General features: G+C 45.1%; 1 protein-coding gene across 5 annotated transcripts in view; it reads left to right on the top strand.

Moving 5' to 3' along the window:
* rbfox3a (RNA binding fox-1 homolog 3a) overlaps positions 1–21,748 on the top strand; it is a 748,768-nt gene that overhangs the window by 399,814 nt on the left and 327,206 nt on the right. For all 5 annotated transcript variants that reach the window (XM_014212871.3, XM_082977478.1, XM_014212853.3 and 2 more), the window contains exon 4: positions 18,505–18,565. In XM_014212871.3, the coding sequence (XP_014068346.1) occupies positions 18,544–18,565 (22 nt within the window). In that variant the 5' untranslated portion in view covers positions 18,505–18,543. The remainder of the gene's footprint in view (positions 1–18,504; positions 18,566–21,748) is intronic.

Raw genomic sequence — 21,748 nt, 5'->3', positions numbered from 1 at the left:
ACTCATCCATATTACCATATATTACAGTATATGAAAATCATTAACATTTTATAGGAAGTTGAATCAGAATATTACATGCCATGGAATATTGGAATGGCTTTTCTGCATGTCTTCAGAAAGTGAAGTTTGTGAGTCGTGAAGTAGCAGTAAATGAGAGCTGTTTTCTGAGAAAGCAGCCTCCTCCCTCTCTCAGCTATAAGTACTAGTACAGAGGAGAGGAGAGAAGAGAAGAAAGGGTGGTAGAGGGGAGGAGAGGAGACAGGGTGGAAGAGGAGAGGTGAGGAGAAGAGAGAAGAGGAGAGTCAGTGAGATCACTCAAGATTGACTTAGAAATTGGACCTCTGTCAATGTCCTGAGGATGTCGGGAAATTCCTTCAAAACCAGCAACTAGGGCAAGGGGGGGAAAGGTACGGCCCATGGGCCATATCCGGCCCGCCGGGCACTTCAATCTGCCTGCGAGTCATAAAAAAATGTATAAAAAATAAATAAATAATAATTCTTCCCTTTTTTACCTCCCCAATTTCGTGGTATCCAATTCACCCATCGCTGCAACTCCTGTACGAACTCGGGTGAGGCAGAGGTCGAGAGCCGTGCGTCCTCCGAAACACGACCCAGGCAAGCCGCACTGCTTCTTGACACAATGCCCGCTTAACCCGGAAGCCAGCCGCAACAATGTGTCAGAGGAAACACCGTACACCTGGCAACCGTGTCAGAGTACATGCGCCCGGCCTGCCACAGGAGTCGCTAGAGCGCGATGGGAAAGAAATCCCGGCCTGCCAAACCCTCTTCTAACCCAGACGATGCTGGACCAATTGTGCGCTGGCTCATGGGTCTCCCAGTCATGGCCAGCTGTTACACAGCCACTGGGGAGGCCCCAGCAAATTGATTTTAACAAAGAATTGGTCCCCCAAAAAATGCGGCCCTCCATTGAATTTCAAAATGCCGATGTGGCCCTCGAGCCATAAAGTTTGCCCACCCCTGGGCTAGAGTCTCACGGGCTCATTTAGCCTCTTCTCTAACACAAAGGGGTAGCCCTTTTCTGCAGTCAAAATGACCAAATCTTGCTCTAGTTGCCTCATGGGTGACATGTTATTAACATTTTTTATAATTTATACATATTATTTCAAAAGACTCTGGTTTTCTATGTCAAAGGGTTTTGTTATATTTCTGTCTTCTGTGATGTTCAGAACCAGTCAAAAGTTTGGACACCTACATTCCAAGGTATTTTTACTACACTGCTCAAAAAAATAAAGGGAACACTTAAACAACACAATGTAACTCCAAGTCAATCACACTTCTGTGAAATCAAACTGTCCACTTAGGAAGCAACACTGATTGACAATAAATTTCACATGCTGTTGTGCAAATGGAATAGACAACAGGTGGAAATTATTGGCAATAAGCAAGACACCCCCAATAAAGGAGTGATTCTGCAGGTGGGGACCACAGACCACTTCTCAGTTCCTATGCTTCCTGGCTGATGTTTTGGTCACTTTTGAATGCTGGCGGTGCTTTCACTCTAGTGGTAGCATGAGACGGAGTCTACAACCCACACAAGTGGCTCAGGTAGTGCAGCTCATCCAGGATGGCACATCAATGCGATCTGTGGCAAGAAGGTTTGCTGTGTCTGTCAGCGTAGTGTCCAGAGCATGGAGGCGCTACCAGGAGACAGGCCAGTACATCAGGAGACGTGGAGGAGGCCGTAGGAGGGCAACAACCCAGCAGCAGGACCGCTACCTCCGCCTTTGTGCAAGGAGGAGCAGGAGAAGCACTGCCAGAGCCCTGCAAAATGACCTCCAGCAGGCCACAAATGTGCATGTGTCTGCTCAAACGGTCAGAAACAGACTCCATGATGGTGGTATGAGGGCCCGACGTCCACAGGTGGGGGTTGTGCTTACAGCCAAACACCGTGCAGGACGTTTGGCATTTGCCAGAGAACACTAAGATTGGCAAATTCGCCACTGGCGCCCTGTGCTCTTCACAGATGAAAGCAGGTTCACACTGAGCACGTGACAGACGTGACAGAGTCTGGAGACGCCATGGAGAATGTTCTGCTGCCTGCAACATCCTCCAGCATGACCGGTTTGGCAGTGGGTCAGTCATGGTGTGGGGTGGCATTTCTTTGGGGGGCTGCACAGCCCTCCATGTGCTCGCCAGAGGTAGCCTGACTGCAATTAGGTACCGAGATGAGATCCTCAGACCCCTTGTGAGACCATATGCTGGTGCGGTTGGCCCTGGGTTCCTGCTAATGCAAGACAATGCTAGACCTCATGTGGCTGGAGTGTGTCAGCAGTTCCTGCAAGAGGAAGGCATTGATGCTATGGACTGGCCAGCCCGTTCCCCAGACCTGAATCCAATTGAGCACATCTGGGACATCATGTCTCGCTCCATCCACCAACGCCACGTTGCACCACAGACTGTCCAGGAGTTGGCAGATGCTTTAGTTCAGGTCTGGGAGGAGATCCCTCAGGAGACCATCCACCACCTCATCAGGAGCATGCCCAGGCGTTGTAGGGAGGTCATACAGGCACGTGGAGGCCACACACACTACTGAGCCTCATTTTGACTTGATTTAAGGACATTACATCAAAGTTGGATCAGCCTGTAGTGTGGTTTTCCACTTTAATTTTGAGTGTGACTCCAAATCCAGACCTCCATGGGTTGATAAATTGGATTTCCATTGATTATTTTTGTGTGATTTTGTTGTCAGCACATTCAACTATGTAAAGAAAAAAGTATTTAATAAGATTTTTTCTTTCATTCAGATCTAGGATGTGTTGTTTAAGTGTTCCCTTTATTTTTTTGAGCAGTATATTTTCTACATTGTAGAATAATAGTGTAGACATCAAAACTAGGAAATAACACATATGGAATCCTGTAGAGTTTAAGTAACAGACACAGCTCAACATCAACTGTTCAGAGGAGACTGCGTGAATCAGGCCTTCATGGTCGAATTGCTGCAAGAAACCACTACTAATGGACACCAATAATAAGAAGAGACTTGCTTTTGCCAAGAAACACGAGCAATGGACATTAGACCGATGGAAATCTGTCCTTTGGTCTGATGCCAAATTTGAGATTTTTGGATCCAAACGCTGTGTCTTTGTGAGATGCGGAGTAGGTGAATGGATGATCTCCATATGTGTGGTTCCCACCTTGAAGCATGGAGGAGGATGTGTGATGGTGTGGGGGTACTTTGCTGGTGACACTGTCAGCATGGCTACCACAGCATTCTGCAGCGATATGCCATCCCATCTGGTTTGGGCTTATTGGGACTATCATTTGTTTTTCAACAGGACAATGACCCAACATACCTTCAGGCTGTGTAAGGGCTATTTGTCCAAACTTTTGACTGGTATTGTGTATAAAGTGTAATATTGGAATGCAAACTCAAAATTGTATACATTTCAACTCTATATCTGGCATGGTACAGGTGTATTCTTCTTTTTACACCTGGAGCCTGGTGCATGGTTCACAATGACTGGATCGTGATTAGGCCCATAACCATGTGTGTGAGGTATGCTTTTGTTTCAAAATAGATTTGTTTAAGACTACCAAGAAACACTCTGTGTGACCCTAATTCAGCCCACTACATACATTAAGTGGGGATAGGAGTCAGCACTGAGGGAAGTATGTGTGTTTGTGAGTGTACAGACACACGTGGCTGCGTGCAACTGAGCATGTGTGCGTGCATGTGTGCGTGCATGCACAGTATGTGTATAGCTGCAGCACCCCCTGAAAAATCTAAATAAAAAAATAACGAACGTAGTTCACTGGGCCTTTAATAGTCCTGTGTTAGAAGACAGTTACAGCCGACTGTAGCGAGGCCAACCCACTCTAAATTCATTACAGAATATCCCTCCACCCGTCCCAACCCATCCTCCCTCCTCAGTCAGTGAAGTTCTCATGTCCCCATCATAAACCTGCAACGCTTGCTCCTCAAATCACCACAAAACAAAGACACACCGGGACAACAAATAATGACTTCCTGTCCACGGAAATAACCCCCCCCCCCCCCCACACACACACACAAACACACAAACACACACGCTTCCAGATGGATGATAGATTTTTACAGCTTTACATCCTTGTTACATTTTACTGCTTCTCATATTTTCTTAAATCAACACAAATAAACAATGCTGTTGTTTGTAACTATTCATGCTTTGGGTTTGGGTTTGGGTGTGTGTGTTTGTCTGTGTGTTTGCCAATGTTTTTTACTTTTACTTTACCGGTGCGTTTTATTTTGGAGGCTTTAATGTTAGTTTGCTTTTCATTTTTACTTTCCTCCCATCAGCGATCTTCCTCCATTATTCCCTTTGCTTTTATTAGAGCAGCACTTTTATTAGAGCAGCGCTTCCTTCCTTCCTTTCCACATTTCTTCCTTCTCTCTCTATTTCTTTCATTCCTTCCTACCTTCTCTCTTTCTCTCTCTCTCGCTCTCTCTCTCTCTCCCTGTCTCTCGCTCTCTCGCTCTCTCTCTCTCTCGCTCTCTCTCTCTCTCTCTCTCTCTCTCTATATATATATATCTTTCTTTCCTTCCCTCTCTCTCTTTCTCTCACTTGCTCTCTGTCTCTCTCTCTCTCTCCCTCTCTCTCTCTCCTTCTCTTTCTCTTCCTCCTTCTCACTGCTCCAATTTTATCCTGGGGGCCGTATAATATAATTTATCCGTCCCTTTTCAACTCTCTATCCTTCTTCTCTCTCTACCCTGTCCCAGCCCAGCCTCAGACTGTGTATCATCTAGTGTTATGCATTAGTGGGTCTGTGTGCTGGCATTTGGGATCTCTCATTAACATTTGCTACATGTGGTTTAGTGAAGGTGGCAGGGACAACAGTCCGCACCATGCCATTATTCCTCTCCCTCTCTCCCTGATAACTTGTGCCATCCCTCCCTCCTTCCATCCCTCCCTCACTCCATAGCTCCCTCGCTCCCTTCTTCCTGTCCTGGAACGGGAGTTAGGAAAATAGCACAACAAGGAAAAAAGAGAAGATCCGTTGTCGCCTAAGCCAATACATTGCATTCAATGTGGAAGCCAGCCGCACCAATTTGTCGGGGGAAACATTGTACACATGGCAACTGTATCAGCGTGCACTGCGCCCAGCCCGCCACAGAATTATTCAATATTTGGTGTTTTATATCACTTGCACTTCTGGAGTCCTTAACAAAGGCTTCCAAACTGGTAGCGACTACAGCGCAAAACAGACCAAAAGGACATGGCAAAATGCTCTACCATTAAAAGTAATGATGGGACGATTGATACCGGAGCTCCGATGCAGTTTTGAAAGTGCAACTGAAAAAAACATTATGATGTGATCAATGACGTCCAAAGCTTCGCTTGAAGCGGGATCACACTGATTTCGCTGTGGTTCTGGTTCTTTCTTCACTTTCAAGTTAATTTCAAAGACAGACTTCTACTGGACATCGTACTTAGGCCTACAATGTAGTTAAGATTTTTTCATGTATTATCACTTGAACTGAAACTCAGCAGGTATAGTTGGGGACCATAGAACTCTCACAGATGACATGGAATGTGCGGGTTGAATCCTAATTAATTCATGTTATTTAAAAAAAAATTGTTATACGTGACACCACACCGTTGTTCAAACACATTGTTTTATTTAGTAAACTATAAGCTCCTAAATGATGTCATAGATTCAACGTTTTTGACAGCAAAAAAAAGGGATTCTAAGGAAAGCAAGATGCAAGGTGCAAACCTGTAATTGTAGATTAACCGTTGCACCACAGAGATTTTATAAATATTGTGGAAAAAAAGTATATACACAGTGCCTTCGGAAAGTATTCAGACCCCTTGACTTTTTCCACATTTTGTTACGTTAGAGCCTTATTCTAAAATGGATTTTAAAAAAATCCAATAGCTCATAAAGACAAAGCAAAAACAGGTTTTAGATTTTTTTTGCTAATTTATTAAAAATGTAAAACAGAAATATCATATTTATATATGTATTCAGACCCTTTGCTATGAGACTAGAAATTGAGCTCAGGTGCATCCTGTTTCCATTGATCATCCTTGAGATGTTTATACAACTTGATTGGAGTCCACATGTGGTACATTCAATTGATTGGACATTATTTGGAAAAGCACACATCTGTTTATATAAGGTCCCACAGTTGACAGTGGATGTCAGCGCAAAAACCAAGCTATGAGGTCTAAGAAATTGTCCGTAGAGCTCCAAGACAGGATTGTGTCGAGGCACAGATCTGGGGAAGGGTACCAAAACATTTATGCAGCATTAAAGTTCCCCAAGAACACAGTGGCCTCCATCGTTCTTAAATGGAAGAAGTTTGGAACGAACAAGACTCTTCCTAGAGCTGGCCGCCCAGGAAAACTGAGGAATCGGTGGAAAGGGCCTTTGTCAGGGAGGAGACCAAGAACCCGATTGTCACTCTGACAGAGCTCTAGAGTTCCTCTGTGGAGATGGGAGAACCTTCCAGAAGGACAACCATCTCTGCAGCACTCCACCAATTAGGCCTTTATGGTAGAGTGGACAGATGGAAGCCACTCCTCAGTAAAAGGCACATGACAGTGCTTGGAGTTTGGCAAAATGCACTTAAAGACTCTCAGACCATGAGAAACAGGTCTGCTGAAACCAAGATTGAATTCTTTGGCCTGAATGCCAAGCGCCACGTCTGGAGGAATCCTGGAACCATCCTTACGATGAAGCATGGTGGTGGCAGCATCATGCTGTGGGAATGTTTTTCAGCAGCAGGGACTGGAAGACTAGTCAGGATCGAGAGAAATATGAAAGGAGTACAGAGGTTCACCTTCCAACAGGACAACGACCCTAAGCACACAGCCAAGACAATGCAGGAGTGTCTTCGAGACAAGTCTCTGAATGTCCTTGAGTGGCCCAGCCAGAGCCCGACTTGAACCCGATCGAACATCTCTGGAAAGACCTGAAAATAGCTGTGCAGCGACGCTCCCCATCCAACCTGACAGAGCTTGAGAGGATCTGCAGAGAAGAATGGGAGAAATTCCCCAAATACTGTACATGTGTGCCAAGCTTGTAGGGTCTTAACCAAGAAGACTCAAGGCTGTAATCACTGCCAAAGGTGCTTCAATAAAGTACTGAGTAAAGGGCCTGAATACCTATGCAAATGTGGTATTTTTTTTATTTTTTATTTTTAATACATTTACAAAAATGTCAAAACCAGTTTTTGCTTTGTCATTATGGGGCATTGTGTGTAGATTGTTAGAATAACGCTGTAACGGATGCTCTCGATGGTGCAGCTGTAGAACCTTTTGAGGATCTGAGGACCCATGCCAAATCTTTTCATTTGTTTCCTGAGGGAGAATAGGCTTTCTCGTGCCCTCTTCATGACTGTCTTAGTGTGTTTGGACCATGATAGTATGTTGGTGATGTATGTTGGTGATGGACACCAAGGAACTTGAAGTTCTCACCTGCTCCACTGCAGTACCATCGATGAGAATGGGGCGTGCTCGGTCCTCCTTTTCCTGTAGTCCACAATCACCTCCTTTGTCTTGATCACATTGAGGGAGAGGTTGTTGTCCTGGCACCACATGGCCAGGTCTCTGACCTCCCTATAGGATGTCTCATCGTTGTTGGTGATCAGGCTTACCACTGTTGTGTCATCGGCAAATGTAATGATGGTGTTGGAGTCATGCCTGGCCATGCAGTCATGAGTGAACAGGGAGGGGACTGAGCACGCACCCCTAAGGGGCCCCCATGTTGAGGATCAGCACTGCGGATTAGTTGTTACCTACCCTTACCACCTGGGGGCGGCCCATCAGGATGTCCAGGATCCAGTTGTTTCGTACCAGGTGTTTTCTACAAGGGTACTTAGCTTAGTGATGAGCTTTGAGGGCACTATGGTGTTGAACGCTGAGCTGTAGTTAATGAATAGCATTCTCACATAGGTGTTCCTTTTGTCCAGGTGGGAAAGGGCAGTGTGGAGTGCAATAGAGATTGCATTATCTGTGGATCTCTTAGGGCGGTGTGCAAATTGGAGTGGGTCTAGGGTTTCTGGGATAATGGTGTTGATGTGAGCCATGACCAGCCTTTCAAAGCACTTCATGGCTCCAGACTTGAGTGCTACGGGTCGGTAGTCATTCAGGCAGGTTGCCTTAGTGTTCTTGGGCAGAGGGACTATGGTGGTCTGTTTCAAACATGTTGGTATTACAGACTCAGTCAGGGACAGGTTGAAAATGTAAATGTAGACACTTGCGAGTTGGTCAGCGCATGCTCAGAGTACACGTCCTGGTAATCCGTCTGTCCCTGCTGCCTTGTGATTGTTGACCTGTTTAAAGGTCTTACTCACATTGGCTATGGAGAGCGTGATCAGTTGTTCGGAACAGCTGATGCTCTCATGCATGCTTCAGTGTTGCTTGCCTCGAAGCGAGCATACGGTAGAGGTAATATAGCTCATCTGGTAGGCTCGTGTAACTGGGAAGCTTACAGATGTGCTTCACTTTGTAGTCTATAATAGTTTGCAGCCCTGCCACATCCGACAAGAATTGGAGTCGGTATAGTATAATTGAATCTTAGCCCTGTATTGACGCTTTGCCTGTTTGATGGTTTGTCAGAAGGCATAGCAGGATATCTTATAAACTTCCAGGTTATAGTCCCACTCCTTGAAAGCAGCAGCTCCACCCTTTAGCTCAGTGTGGATGTTGCCTGTAATCCATGGCTTCTGGTATGTACATATGCTATGTACATACAGTCACTGTTGGGAGAACATCATCAGTATTGATGAAGCCAGTGATTTAATTTTTTTTAACCTTTATTTAACTAGGCAAGTTAATAAAGAACAAATTCTTTATTTTCAATGACGGCCTCGGAACAGTGGGTTAACTTCCTTATTCTGGTGCAGAACGACAGATTTTTTTACCTTGTCAGCTCAGAGATTCGATCTTGCAACCTTTCAGTTACTAGTCCAACGCTCTAACCACTAGGTTACCTGCCGCCCCTGATGTGGTGTACTCCTCAATGCCATCAGAAGAATCCCAGAACATATTCCAGTCTGTGTTAACAAAACAATCCTGTAGTTCATCATATGCTTCATCTGACCACTTTCTTATTGACTGGTGCTTCCTGCTTTAGTTTTTGTTTGTAAGCAGGAATCAGGAGGATAGAATTATGGTAAGATTTGCCAAATGGAGGGCAAGAGAGAGCTTTGTATGTGTCTCTGTGTGTGGAGTAAAGATGGTCTAGAGTTTTTTTTCCCTCTGGGTTGCACATTTAACATGCTGGTGGATATTAGTTAAAATGGATACAAGTTTTCCTGCATTAGGGGTCAAAACCACTCGCTGGTGGTCAAAGTTTTTGGAGCTCCAAAAACATGTTAAATTACTTTATTCTGTGGAATGGAATTACAGCACCATTCAAAATACATCAATTACTTCCCCACCGACAAACATTTTCCCACAATGCACCATAATTTACAGTATGCTGCAGTAAAACATTTCAACAGTATTTTACTGTTGATAATACCAAAAATTACAATATAAATTACAGTTTTTCATTACAGTGTAGAGACAAATGTCCCCTCCCCTTCCTATATTTGAAAGATGCAAATACAAACAAAATATGCGAACCAGAACAAACCAGTTCCTCGTTAGTTGTTGCATCCCACAGTCTGTTGACAGATGCTATGATACTGGTTATATTACGTGCGTCTTTCCACAAGTGTGTCTGTCTACGAAAGATGACCACTGAGGAATCAATATCTTCTACATCCGGTCGAGTCAGTAGGCTCTCTGATCTCCCTCTTCCCCTTTGTGCAGTCATCGTGCCTCTTCTCATATCTAAGCTCTCTCTCTCCCTCCTCCTCTCCCACTCCCTCTCTCCCTTCCACTCCCTGTCTCTCCGCCTAACCCTCTCTCTCCCTCCTCCTCCTCCTCTCCCACTCCCTCTCTCCCTTCCACTCCCTATCTCTCCCCTTAACCCTCTCTCTCCATCCTTCTCTCTCTCTCCCTCTCTCTCCCTTCTTCTCCTCTCTCTCCCCCTCTCTCCCTCCCTCTCCTCTCTCAGTGCTGTGATGGTATGATGGTACACAGGAGGCTGTTGTAATTTGATTGGAGTTATTACACTTGATTTGATTAATCGTGTGTTGAATAACTGGGACTCACTCCCAGTCACCTGCTAGACCTACAGACTAGGGGTCAGGGGACTAGACACACACACACACACACACACACACACACATACACACACACACACACACACACACACACACACACACACACACACACACACACACACGTGCGCATGCGCTCACTCATTCTTGTACTCATGTATCCGTGGAGATTCAACTTCCAATTCTCACTCGATGACATCATCTTTGCTCACCATGAACATCTAGAGCAGCATTTCCCAATCTCTAGAGTGACTGTTGATATAGTCATTATGTGATTATTATTACCTGTCCGGTGGCCTGATCAACCATTCATCAACCCTCCACCAACCTGCACACAACAGGCTGAGGAAACACTTTCCTTTGTGTCTGATCAGATGAGGGATGACGTTGGCTCAGGTCCCAAAATCACACTTATCTGTCAATATTGCTGACAATATTGACAGCAAATGTTGGGTATACAGCTGTTTTACTACATTAATTGTCTCTACAGTAGATCTAAATCAATGATCATCTATTCTATTAAATTATATTACATATACAGTACCACTCAAAGTTTGGACACACCTACTCGTTACAGGGTTTTTCTTTATTTTTACTATTTTCTACATTGTAGAATAATAGTGAAGACATCAGAGCTATGAATTAACACTTATGGCATCATATAGTTACCAAAAAAGTGTTAAACATTGTTTTTTATATTTTATATTTGAGATTCTTCAAAGTAGCCACCATTTGCCTTGATGACAGCTTTGCACACGCTTGGCATTCTCTCAACCAGCTTCATGAGGTAGTCACCTGGAATGCATTTCAAATAACAGGTGTGCCTTGTTAGAAATGTATTTCCTTCTTAATGCATTTGAGCCAATCAGTTGTGTTGTGACAAGGTAGGGATATCTTCTGTATACCACCCCATTTGGTAAAATAGGTCAGTCAATCGTGAAAATGTCAATAACGTTGACAGTTTCTTCAAGTGCAGTCGCAAAAAGCATCAAGCTATATTATGATGAAACTGGCTCTCATGAGGACCACCACAGGAAAGGAAGACCCAGAGTTACCTCAGCTCTAGAGGATACGTTCAGAGTTATTAGCCTCAGAAATTGCAGCCCTAATAAATGCTTCACAGAGTTCAAGTAACAGGCACATCTCAACATCAATTGTTACGAGGAGAATGCCTGAATCAGGCCTTCATGGTCGAATTGCTGCAAAGAAACCACTACTAAAGGGCACCTGTCACGTTCTGACCAGTAAAGGGGTTATTTGTTATTGTAGTTTGGTCAGGACGTGGCAGGGGGTGTTTGTTTTATGTGGTTCGGGGTTTGTTGGGTTATGTTAGTATGTAAGAGGGGTGTTTGTTTAGAGTGTTCCGGGGTTTTTGGGCTATGTTCTATGTTAGTATATTTCTATGTTTTTCTAGTATGTCTAGTTCTATGTTTAGTTTATGGGGTTGACCTTCAATTGGAAGCAGCTGCTCTTAGTTGCTTCTAATTGAAGGTCCTATTTAAGCGGGGTGTTCTTCTGTGGGATGTTGTGGGTAGTTGTCTCCTGTTTTGTGTCTGTGCACCTGACAGGACTGTTTTATGTCGTTCGTTGTTTTTGTATACATGATTTGTTTGTTTTTCCTTCTTTTAAATTGAATAAAGAAGATGAGTATACACGTTCCCGCTGCACCTTGGTCCAATCCTTACGACGCCCGTTACAGAACTACCCATCACCAAAGGACCAAGCAGCGGAGGAAGGAGCAGCAGGTGGACTACAGGGAGTCGTGGACATGGGAGGAAATTCTGGACGGGGCTGGACCATGGCACCAGGCTGGTGAATACCGTCGCCCACCGGAGGAGATAGAGGCAGCCAAGGCGGAGCGGCGCCGTTATGAGGCTTTATACGCGCCGATTGGGAAGCACGAGAGGCAACCCTAAGACATTTTTTGGGAGGGGGCACACGGGTAGTTTGGCTGGGCCAAGTGTGAGCCCTAAGCCAACTCCCCGTGCTTATTATGGGGAGCGTATGGAGTGGAGAGCGCCGGAGTATGCAGAAGTGCACACGATCTTGCCCATGCGCACGCACAGTCCGGTGCGAGCAATCCCAGCCCCTCGCAAGTGCCGTGCTAGAGTGGGCATCCAGCCTGGAAGGAGGATGCCTGCGCAGCGCATCTGGCCACCAGTGCGCCTCCTAGGCCCAGGCTACCCAAAGCCTGCTCTACGCACGGCAACCATCAGGCCTCTGCACAGCCCAGTTCGCCCTGTGCCAGCACTCCGCTTGTACAGGGCTACTATTACCATCCAGCCAGGATGGGTTGTGCAGGAAGTGCGCTCCAGACCTCCAGTGCTTACCCATGGCCCAGTGTATCCTGTTCCCGCTCCTCGCACTAGCCTTGGGGTGCGTATCTCCAGTCTGGTACCTCCACTACCAGCCCCAAACACCAGGCCTCCAGTGTGTCAGCCCAGTCCAGCTCGTCCTGCTCCTGCTCCTCACACTAGCCCTGTGGTGCGTGTCCCTAGTCTGGCGCGTCCTAAGCCAGCCCCACGCATCAGGCCTTCAGTGCGCAGTCCTCGTCCAGAGCTTCCGGCAACAGTGCCCCGTCCAGAGTGTCCGGCGACAGTGCCCCGTCCAGAGCTTCCGGCGACAGTGCCCCGTAGAGAGACGGCCCACAGTCCGGAGCCGAGAGAGACGGCCCACAGTCCGGAGCCGAAAGAGACGGCCCACAGTCCGGAGCTGAGAGAGACGGCCCACAGTCCGGAGCTGAGAAAGACGACCCACAGTTCGGAGCTGAGAGAGTCGCCCCTACAGTCCGGAATCGGCGCAGCCAGAGTCGTCCTACAGTCCGGAATCGGCGCAGCCAGAGGCGCCCTACAGTCTGGAATTGGCGCAGCCAGAGTTGCCCTTCAGCTCGAAGTCTCCAGCGACGCGCACGGTCCGGAACCGAGAGAGACGGCCCACAGTCCGGAGCCGAGAGAGTCGCCCTACAGTCCAGAATCGGCGCAGCCAGAGTCGCCCTACAGTCCGGAATCGGCGCAGCCAGAGTCGCCCTACAGTCCGGAATCGGCGCAGCCAGAGTCACCCTTCAGCTCAAGGTCTCCAGCGACGCGCATCAGCCCGAGGTCTCCAGCGACGCACATCAGCCCGAGGTCTTCAACGATGCGCCAAAGCCCAGAGACTTCGGGATGGGAAAAATGTAATAAGTATTTAGCGGGGGTGGACAGGTTAGGTTGGGGAGTAAGGCCGGAGCCTGAGTTGGACTGCAGAGTGAAGGAAAAGCAGCCAACAAGTGCTCAACATATGTGGGAACTCCTTCAAGACTGTTGAAAAAGCATTCCTGGTGAAGCTGGTTGAGAGAATGCCAAGAGTGTGCAAAGCTGTCATCAAGGCAAAGGTTGGCAACTTTGAAGAATCTGGTTACTACATTATTGGTTAATACATGATTCCATATGTGTTATTTCATAGTTTTGATGTTTTCACTATTGTTCAAAAATTGTAAAAATAAAGAAAACCCTTGAATGAGTAGGTGTGTCCAAACTTTTGACTGGTACTGCATATATATATTTATTTTGGGTGGTTGGGGGTAATTTCTTTCATTTCACTTATTTTCAATTTTTTATGTTAGTAGTGGTGGGCTGGTAGGTAGGTAAGAAGAGACAGGGGTCCTGAGGTTTGAAAATCAATAAAGTCTCTTCAGTCTATACTATGTCAGCTTGGAAGTATTAGCTCAGCACGTTTCCAAACACACACACACACACACACACACACACACACACACACACACACACACACACACACACACACACACACACACACACACACACACACACACACACACACACACACACTGTAAGCCAACAAGATCTCATAGTTTCCCTTCGAAATTCGTTGTATTATGGATGGTCTATTTTTGACGCATTAATTCTGTGTGGTTATAGGGTTAATATAGGGTTAAAACAGAAACAGCTCAAAGAATTAAGTTTAGGTGTTCATTCTGAGTGGTTAGGGATATGTTTTGGGGAAGGCTTAAAGCAAAATTTGAAAAAACTATGCACTATTACCATCAGGTATCATCAGTATTCTTGTGGCTTGCCAGAGCATTGAGCTGCCGTAGCGCAGTGTGCTCTGGCACCGAGCACCACGAGCTCGTTCCCAGTTTATTTATTTTATTTATTTTATTTATTTTTTATTTCACCTTTATATAACCAGGTAGGCTAGTTGAGAACAAGTTCTCATTTACAACTGCGACCAGGCCAAGAAAAAGCAAAGCAGTTCGACACATACAACAACACAGAGTTACACATGGAATAAACAAACAAACAGTCAATAATACAGTAGAAAAAGTCTATATTCAGTGTGTGCAAATGAGGTAGGATAAGGGAGGTAAGGCAATAAATAGGCCATGGTGGCGAAGTAATTACAATATAGTAATTAAACACTGGAATGATAGATGTGCAGAAGATGAATGTGCAAGTAGAGATACTGGGGTGTAAAGGAGCAAGGTAAATAAATAAATACAGTACGGGGATGAGGTAGTTGGATGGGCTATTTACAGATGGGCTTATGTACAGGTGCAGTGATCTGTGAGCTGCTCTGACAGCTGGTGCTTAAAGCTAGTGAGGGAGATATGAGTCTCCAGCTTCAGCGATTGTTGCAGTTCGTTCCAGTCATTGGCAGCAAAGAACTGGAAGGAAAGGTGGCCAAAGGAAAAATTGGCTTTGGGGGTGACCAGTGAGATATACCTGCTGGAGCGCATGCTACTGGTGGGCAATTGTTTTTAATTTTTTGGTGCGCTCAGAGGAAGGCATACAGTGCATTCAGAAAGTATTCAGACCCCTTGACTTTTTCCACATTTTGTTACATTACAGCCTTATTCTAAAATGTATGAAGTTGTTTCTTTGCATTCATCAATCTACACACAATACCCCATAATGAGAAAGGAAAAAACAGTTTTTTAAATATTTTAGCAATTTCTTAAAATGTTTAAACAGAAATATCACATTTACATAAGTATTCAGACATTTTACCAAGTACTTTGTTGAAGCACATTGGCAGCGATTACAGCCTTGAGTCTTCTTGGGTATGACGCTACAAGCTTGGCACACATGTATTTGGGGAGTTTCTCCCATTTCTTCTCTGCAGATCCTCTCAAGCTCTGTCAGGTTGGATGGGGAACGTCGCTGCACAGCTATTATCAGGTCTCTCCAGAGATGTTCGATCGGGTTCAAGTTGGGGCTGTGGCTGGGCCACTCAAGGACATTCAGAGACTTGTCCCGAAGCCACTCCTGCGTTGTCTTGGCTGTGTGCTTAAGGTCGTTGTCCTGTTGGAAGGTGAACCTTTGCCCCCAGTCTAAGGTCCTGAGTGCTCTGGAGCAGGTTTTCATCATGTATCTCTCTGTACTTTGCTCCGTTCATCTTTCCCTTGATCCTGACTAGTCTCCCAGTCCCTGCAACTGAAAAACATCTCCGCAGCATGATGCTGCTGCCACCACCATGCTTCACCTTAGGGACAGTGCCATGTTTCCTCCAGACGTGACGCTTGGCATTCAGGCCAAAGTGTTCAATCTTGGTCTCATCAGACTAGAGAATCTTGTTTCTCATGGTCTGAGAGGTGCCTTTTGGCAAACTCCAAGTGGGCTATCATGTGCCTTTTTACTAAGGAGTGGCTTCTGTCTGGCCACTCTACCATAAAGGCCTTATTGGTGGAGTGGTGCAGAAATGGTTGTCCTTCTAGAAGGTTCTACCATCTCCACAGAGTAAGTCTGGAGCTCTGTCAGAATGACCATCGTGTTCTTGGTCACCACCCTGAACAAGGCCCTTCTCCCCCAATTGCTCAGTTTGGCCGGGTGACCAGCTCTAGGAAGAGTCTTGGTGGTTCAAAACTTCTTCCATTTAAGAATTATAGAGTCCATTGTGTCGTTGGTGACCTTCAATGCTACAGACATGTTTTGGTACCCTTCCCCAGATCTGTGCCTCGACAGACAATTCCTTCGTCCTCATGGGTTGGTTTTTGCTCTGATGTGCACTGTCAACTGTGAGAGATCATATAGACAGGCTCGTGCCTTTCCAAATCATGTCAAATCAATTGAATTTACCACATGTGGACTCCAATCAAGTTGTAGAAACCTCTCAAGGATCATCAATGGAAACAGGATGCACCTGAGCTCAATTATGAGTCTCATAGCAAAGGGTCTGAATACTTATGTAAATAAGGTATTTGTGTTGTTGTGTTTTATACATTTGCAAAAATTACTAAAAACCTGTATTTGCTTTGTCATTATGGGGTATTGTGTGTAGATTGATGAATATTTTTAATACATTTTAGAATACGGTTATAATGTAACAAAATATGGAAAAAGTCATGGGGTCTGAATTCTGTCCGAATGCACTCTATATCTAGATTCTAGGGACCAAAAATCTGAATTCGCTGTCTATGTCTAGTGATCAGTCTGGCAAAGCAGCCCCATATTGGGTCAATGCCAACTTGAAACATGCTTACACTGACAGGCATACTAGGATAGAGAGAGAGAGAGAGCATGTCTACTATACTATCTCTCCAACAAGTGCTCTCCCTATCTCCCGCTCTCCTTCTCTCTGTCGTACTCTCTCTCTCTCGCACTCTCTCTCACCTTCCCTCTGCCTCTATCTCTTTCCCTCTCCCTCTCATTCACTTAATTACTCACTCACTCTCTCTTTCCCTCTCCCTTGCTCTCTCTCTCCCTCCCTCTGCATCTCTCACTCCCCCTCTCTCTCTCCTTAAGGGTTATATCTATGCATCAGATTTGCTGCTCCTCTCCTTGTCAGTAGAAACGTCCCTAGCTTCCATGCCTCCATGCATTTTTAATCTGAATAGGCCCCACTCGCTGCCATTACACTATGCTCATTATCATAATAAAGCACCAAGCTGAGAAATGTTTGCTCACTCAGACAGCATGTACTCCCTAGGGTCCACTACAGCTAATATGGTATTACACACTGGAGGTTTGTGTATGGCATAGCTGTTCCAAAAGTAAACTTGCAAGATTGTCATTTCTCCTCCTCTCTCCTTCCGTATGTTCTACTCCCTCTTCATCCCTCTCTTTTCTCTGGGTCCCCAGGCTCCTGTGGTTTTGTCCCTGTAGACTCATCTCTCTCTCTGTGGCTTGAGGATACAGCTTTGTGTAATAAAGGTTCGATGTTGCAGTGGATATAGTTTGTCATATTTCAGACTTTAATGATCTACTACACTCTTAGAACAAAAGGTGCCAAGTAGAACCATACAGGGTTCTTCAGTTTGTTCTTATAAGGGAACCCTTTTTGGTTCTGGGTTCTATCTAGAACCCTCTAAGTAGGTTTCTTCAAAGAACCCCATGTATATGGTTCTACCTAGAACCCTCTATGGAGGGTTCTGCCTAAAACCCTCTAAAAAGGGTTTTATCAAGAACCATTCTATAATCTAACAGTCCTTCCTAGAACCGTCTATGAAGGGTTCTACCGACAACCCTTTTATCTTTGTTGAGTTCTTCCTAGAACCGTTGATGAACAGTTCCACCAGCCTTACTAGCCTTCGAAATGTAATGATTTAAGACAATACAGGGCCAACTTATACCCTAACACAGGGGTGTCATGAATCTCCTGGTTTACAGGCCACAGCAGGACTGCAAGTCACATTATGCAAGGTTGCCAAGTGATATGTAATTCCAGTTGGAATCCAGCCAGAGTTAGGATATCCAACAAGTGGAAATGTTAATCTCCCACAACTTGCATTCAGAATGATTGAGACTATCTCCCTCATCTAAACTGAAACAACCATCTCAGTAACAGGTGCAATAAACCCAATTCTAACAGATTGGATTTGTTTAGAAAACTGTTGTTTATCTTTGTGTAGCATAACAATTATCAACCAAGCAACGCAAAAACACAGATATTACAGTAAAATAAACAATTCTGAAAATCTCCCTGTGATAGAGCATGCTGGGAAATATTATATATGGTTCTTTGTAGAACCCTTCTTGCCTCCCAAAGAATCATTCATACCATCCAAAGAATCCTCAAAGAACCCTTTCTTTCAAAAAACGGTTCTCAGGATGTTAAAAGTTATAGGTAGAACCATTTGCCTCACAAAGAACCGTTTTCTTCCAAAAAGGGTTCTTCTGATCAAAACGGTTATTGGTAGAACCCTGTCCCTCCGCAAAGAACCCTTTTGGAAACCTTTTTTCTAAGAGTGTAGAGGTTGTCGTTGGCAATATCACTATTTTCTTTAAATACAAGACATAAACTTTGCCCATCATTATTCACATAGAATTAACGATGATGATGAGGAAAAGTCAAAGTCATGTTGTTATCAAGTTGGTTTTCCTTTCAGGGATTATTGTACTAGCACTTTTGTGATGTTTGTACTAATGTTGTTGTAATGTTTGTGTCTCCTTTAGGGCAGCACAGAAGTCCCCTCACTCGCCACTGTCAGCTGTATGGATACCCCCAGCTGGGCAGGTCAGTGTGTTTGTGTGGGTGTGTGCGTGTGGGTGTGTGCACAAGTGTATGTCCTCACAGGTGTGTGATCAACAAAAGTGTGTGTGTGTGTGTGTGCGGGTGTGCCTGCATCCGCACTTGAAATCTTGTGTGTGTTTGCACCTCCCTGTGTATGTGTGCTCCTCCCTGTGTGTGTGGTTGAGTGGGAGCGGCAGAGAGAGGTAATGTGCTGACTGCAGTCCTTTGGTTCTGGGCATGCCCATTAGAGCCAGCTATAAATCCTGGGCTAGCTGAGCCGAGCACCGCTCTCACACTGTGTCAGCAGTCCGCCAATGAATGGCTATTAAATGCTACAAAAAGCCTCTTTAATTCAGCCTGCCGAGCGACATACCTCTCGCTCTCTGTCTCTCTCTCTCTCTCTCTCTCTCTCTCTCTCTCTCTCTCTCTCTCTCTCTCTCTCTCTCTCTCTCTCTCTCTCTCTCTCTCTCTCTCTCTCTCTCTCTCTCTCTCATTTCTCCTCTCTCTCTCTCTCTCTGTCCATGCTTAATTGAAAAAGAGGACTAGAAGATCCCTTCACCACCATCTGTATAAATCTCTGCAGTAACAACCAGGTCATCTATTATTAATAACGCACATTAATTGCAGATTATTTACAAATAGCCACCTGGCATTTTTCTTCATACTTTAGGCCGGCATGCAGCTGCTCTGTGTTTGCATGGGAAAAGAAGAAGGGGGGGGGGGGGGGAGAGAGGAGAGAGAGAAGGTGATATGGGAGAGGAGGTTGTGGGAGAGGGTGAGGGTTGGTACAAGGAGAGAGGGAGGGAGAGATATTGAGATGGCACTGTGGGTGAGGGTTGGTAGGGCAGGCTGATCACTAGACTTCAATTTTAGACATTTGAAAAGGTCCTGAGAACGTCGATATATGCCTTCCTGTTGCCCAGCACTGGCACAAAGTTATGATGGTTGGTGGCAAAGTGCGCTACTCAGGTCAAAGCGTGCTGCTCTGACCACTGCTCCATGGTAGTTTACAATGTGCTAGCAAGATGGGAGAATACCAAATCATAGCCATAACCTTAACTCAGAATTAATACCTAAACTTAACCCTTTGAGTTTTATTTTTCCCTATTGCCACACGTAATTAACCCTATAACCATGCAGAATTAATGCAGCAAAAATAAACGTTCATCCATAAAACATTGAATTTCTAAGTGAAACTATGAGATATGGTTTGATAAGGAGCCATAGCTGAGAGGGAGAGAGAAGCTAGAGAATGAAGAAAGGAGGGAAAAGGGAGATAGGAAGAGGAGGGAGAGAGAGATGGAGGGTTGGTAGAGAGCCGTACAGTAGAGAGCCCTGGGGTCATCCTGGGCATGGTGTAACTATTTTTGATTTACACTGACATTTTGGCTATTGGTCACGTTGAGTGGGAGATTAGTCACATCTCTCTGTCGCCTGTTAGCAGTGCTTTACCCTACGAGCCTGTGGGGAAACACTTGATTCACTGACTTGGTATTTACTTTGCTGACATCGGAAATGTAAGGTCTTTGTAAGATGCTCATTCATTCTTTCCTTTTGTCATATAATAATAGGCTTTCACATGGCACATTTTCGCCCGGGAATACAGATTGTGTGTGTGTGTGTGTGTGTGTGTGTGTGTGTGTGTGTGTGTGTGTGTGTGTGTGTGTGTGTGTGTGTGTGTGTGTGTGTGTGTGTGTTGCATGTGTGTGCAAGTTTGCATGTGTGTGTGTCATTGTGTTTCCAATTGCATGCAGTTGAATAAAAGTGCAGGTGATTGTTCCTCAGGAGCGACCCTGTCAGTCCCCCAGGGGCCCCCTCTAGTCCCCTGTCAATGGCAATCTAATCGCCGCGACAACAGATCAATCACAACCCATTTATACCGGTGGAAGTTCCTACACAGTGTTGTTTCCCTTCAGTACACTCTTGAATTAGTGGTGACTTGAGGAACCCTGGAGCTGGGAGCTTAAGAATTTCACTGTACCCTGCAATTACAGCTGTGACACTGTGCATGTGACTAATAAACTAATCTCTAAGTAAATCCCAAAGTTGGAATAGTTAACACTTTATTACTATACATATCGGGGTGACAGGTAGCCTAGTGGTTAGAGCGTTGGGTCAGTAACCGAAAGGTTGCTGGATCGAATCCCCGAGCTGACAAGGTAAAAATCTGTTGTTCCGTCCCTGAACAAGGAAGTTAACCCACTGTTCCGAGGCCATCATTGTAAATAAGAATTTGCCTAGTTAAATAAAGGTTACTAATTCAGCAATGTTATTAATATTTTATTTGAATATGTATGCATAAACATTGGAAGAATCATGAAGTTTCTAGTGTACAAACTTAATATGATGAACAGGAATGACATTTACTCTAACGGGTGGCCAAAAAGAGCTATCTTAAACGCATGCCTCCAATAAGCCATGCTTCCAATATTCTCATAGGCTGCCACATCTACATTATATATTTAGGTAGGTCCTCTTGTAAATCTTTAATAAAAAATACAATTGCATCTATAAAGAGAGTAGGATGGTTATTTAATTGTATTTTTCCAGCTGTGGGGTATTTTGGTGTCTAAGATTTTCTGATTAAATCTGAACATACTGTATATTCAAGAGACATTTCAGACCCCCTCTCCTATCAGCCATGTTCATTCCTCCAAGTCTTTATTGATTGATGCCAGTGACACGGTGACATGGTTCCTTCCTGTTGCAGTGATTTGACTCCATTCTACCCCATCACACGCACACACACACACACACTCCCCCCCACACACACACCACACTATCTGCAGATTTCTCCCCCATTCTCCCACATCACAGATCTCCTCAACTGCTCCCCTCTCTCTCTAATTCCAATTAAGCCAGTTCCTGATTGAGGCTGTATCAGTGCTATTCAACGGCCCCCCCAGGCCAAATCAACGGCCAACATCACAATCGCACTGACACCACTCTAATTACAAAGTTGTGTTTTTCAAAGTGGAGCTTGTTGGAAAGAGTTGGGAGTTCTTTGAAGCACGGAGAGAGCGAGAGCGACAAACAGAGGATACGTGGGTTGTCTAAGCAGAACGGCATCTGCTGCTCGCATTGCAATGGCCTTGATGAAGGGATTTCATTGTAGCGGCATGCAAAGTGTGTGTACCCAGCCAGGTCACCCATGATACAAGTCAGTATTCGACGTCCATCCATGCC

The sequence above is a fragment of the Salmo salar genome, chromosome 01, assembly GCF_965601325.2.
Source record: "Salmo salar chromosome 01, fSalSal1, whole genome shotgun sequence".
NCBI lineage: Eukaryota > Metazoa > Chordata > Actinopteri > Salmoniformes > Salmonidae > Salmo > Salmo salar.
The sequence above is the reverse complement of the archived record's forward strand: the minus strand, read 5'-3'. Positions and strand labels throughout refer to the sequence as shown.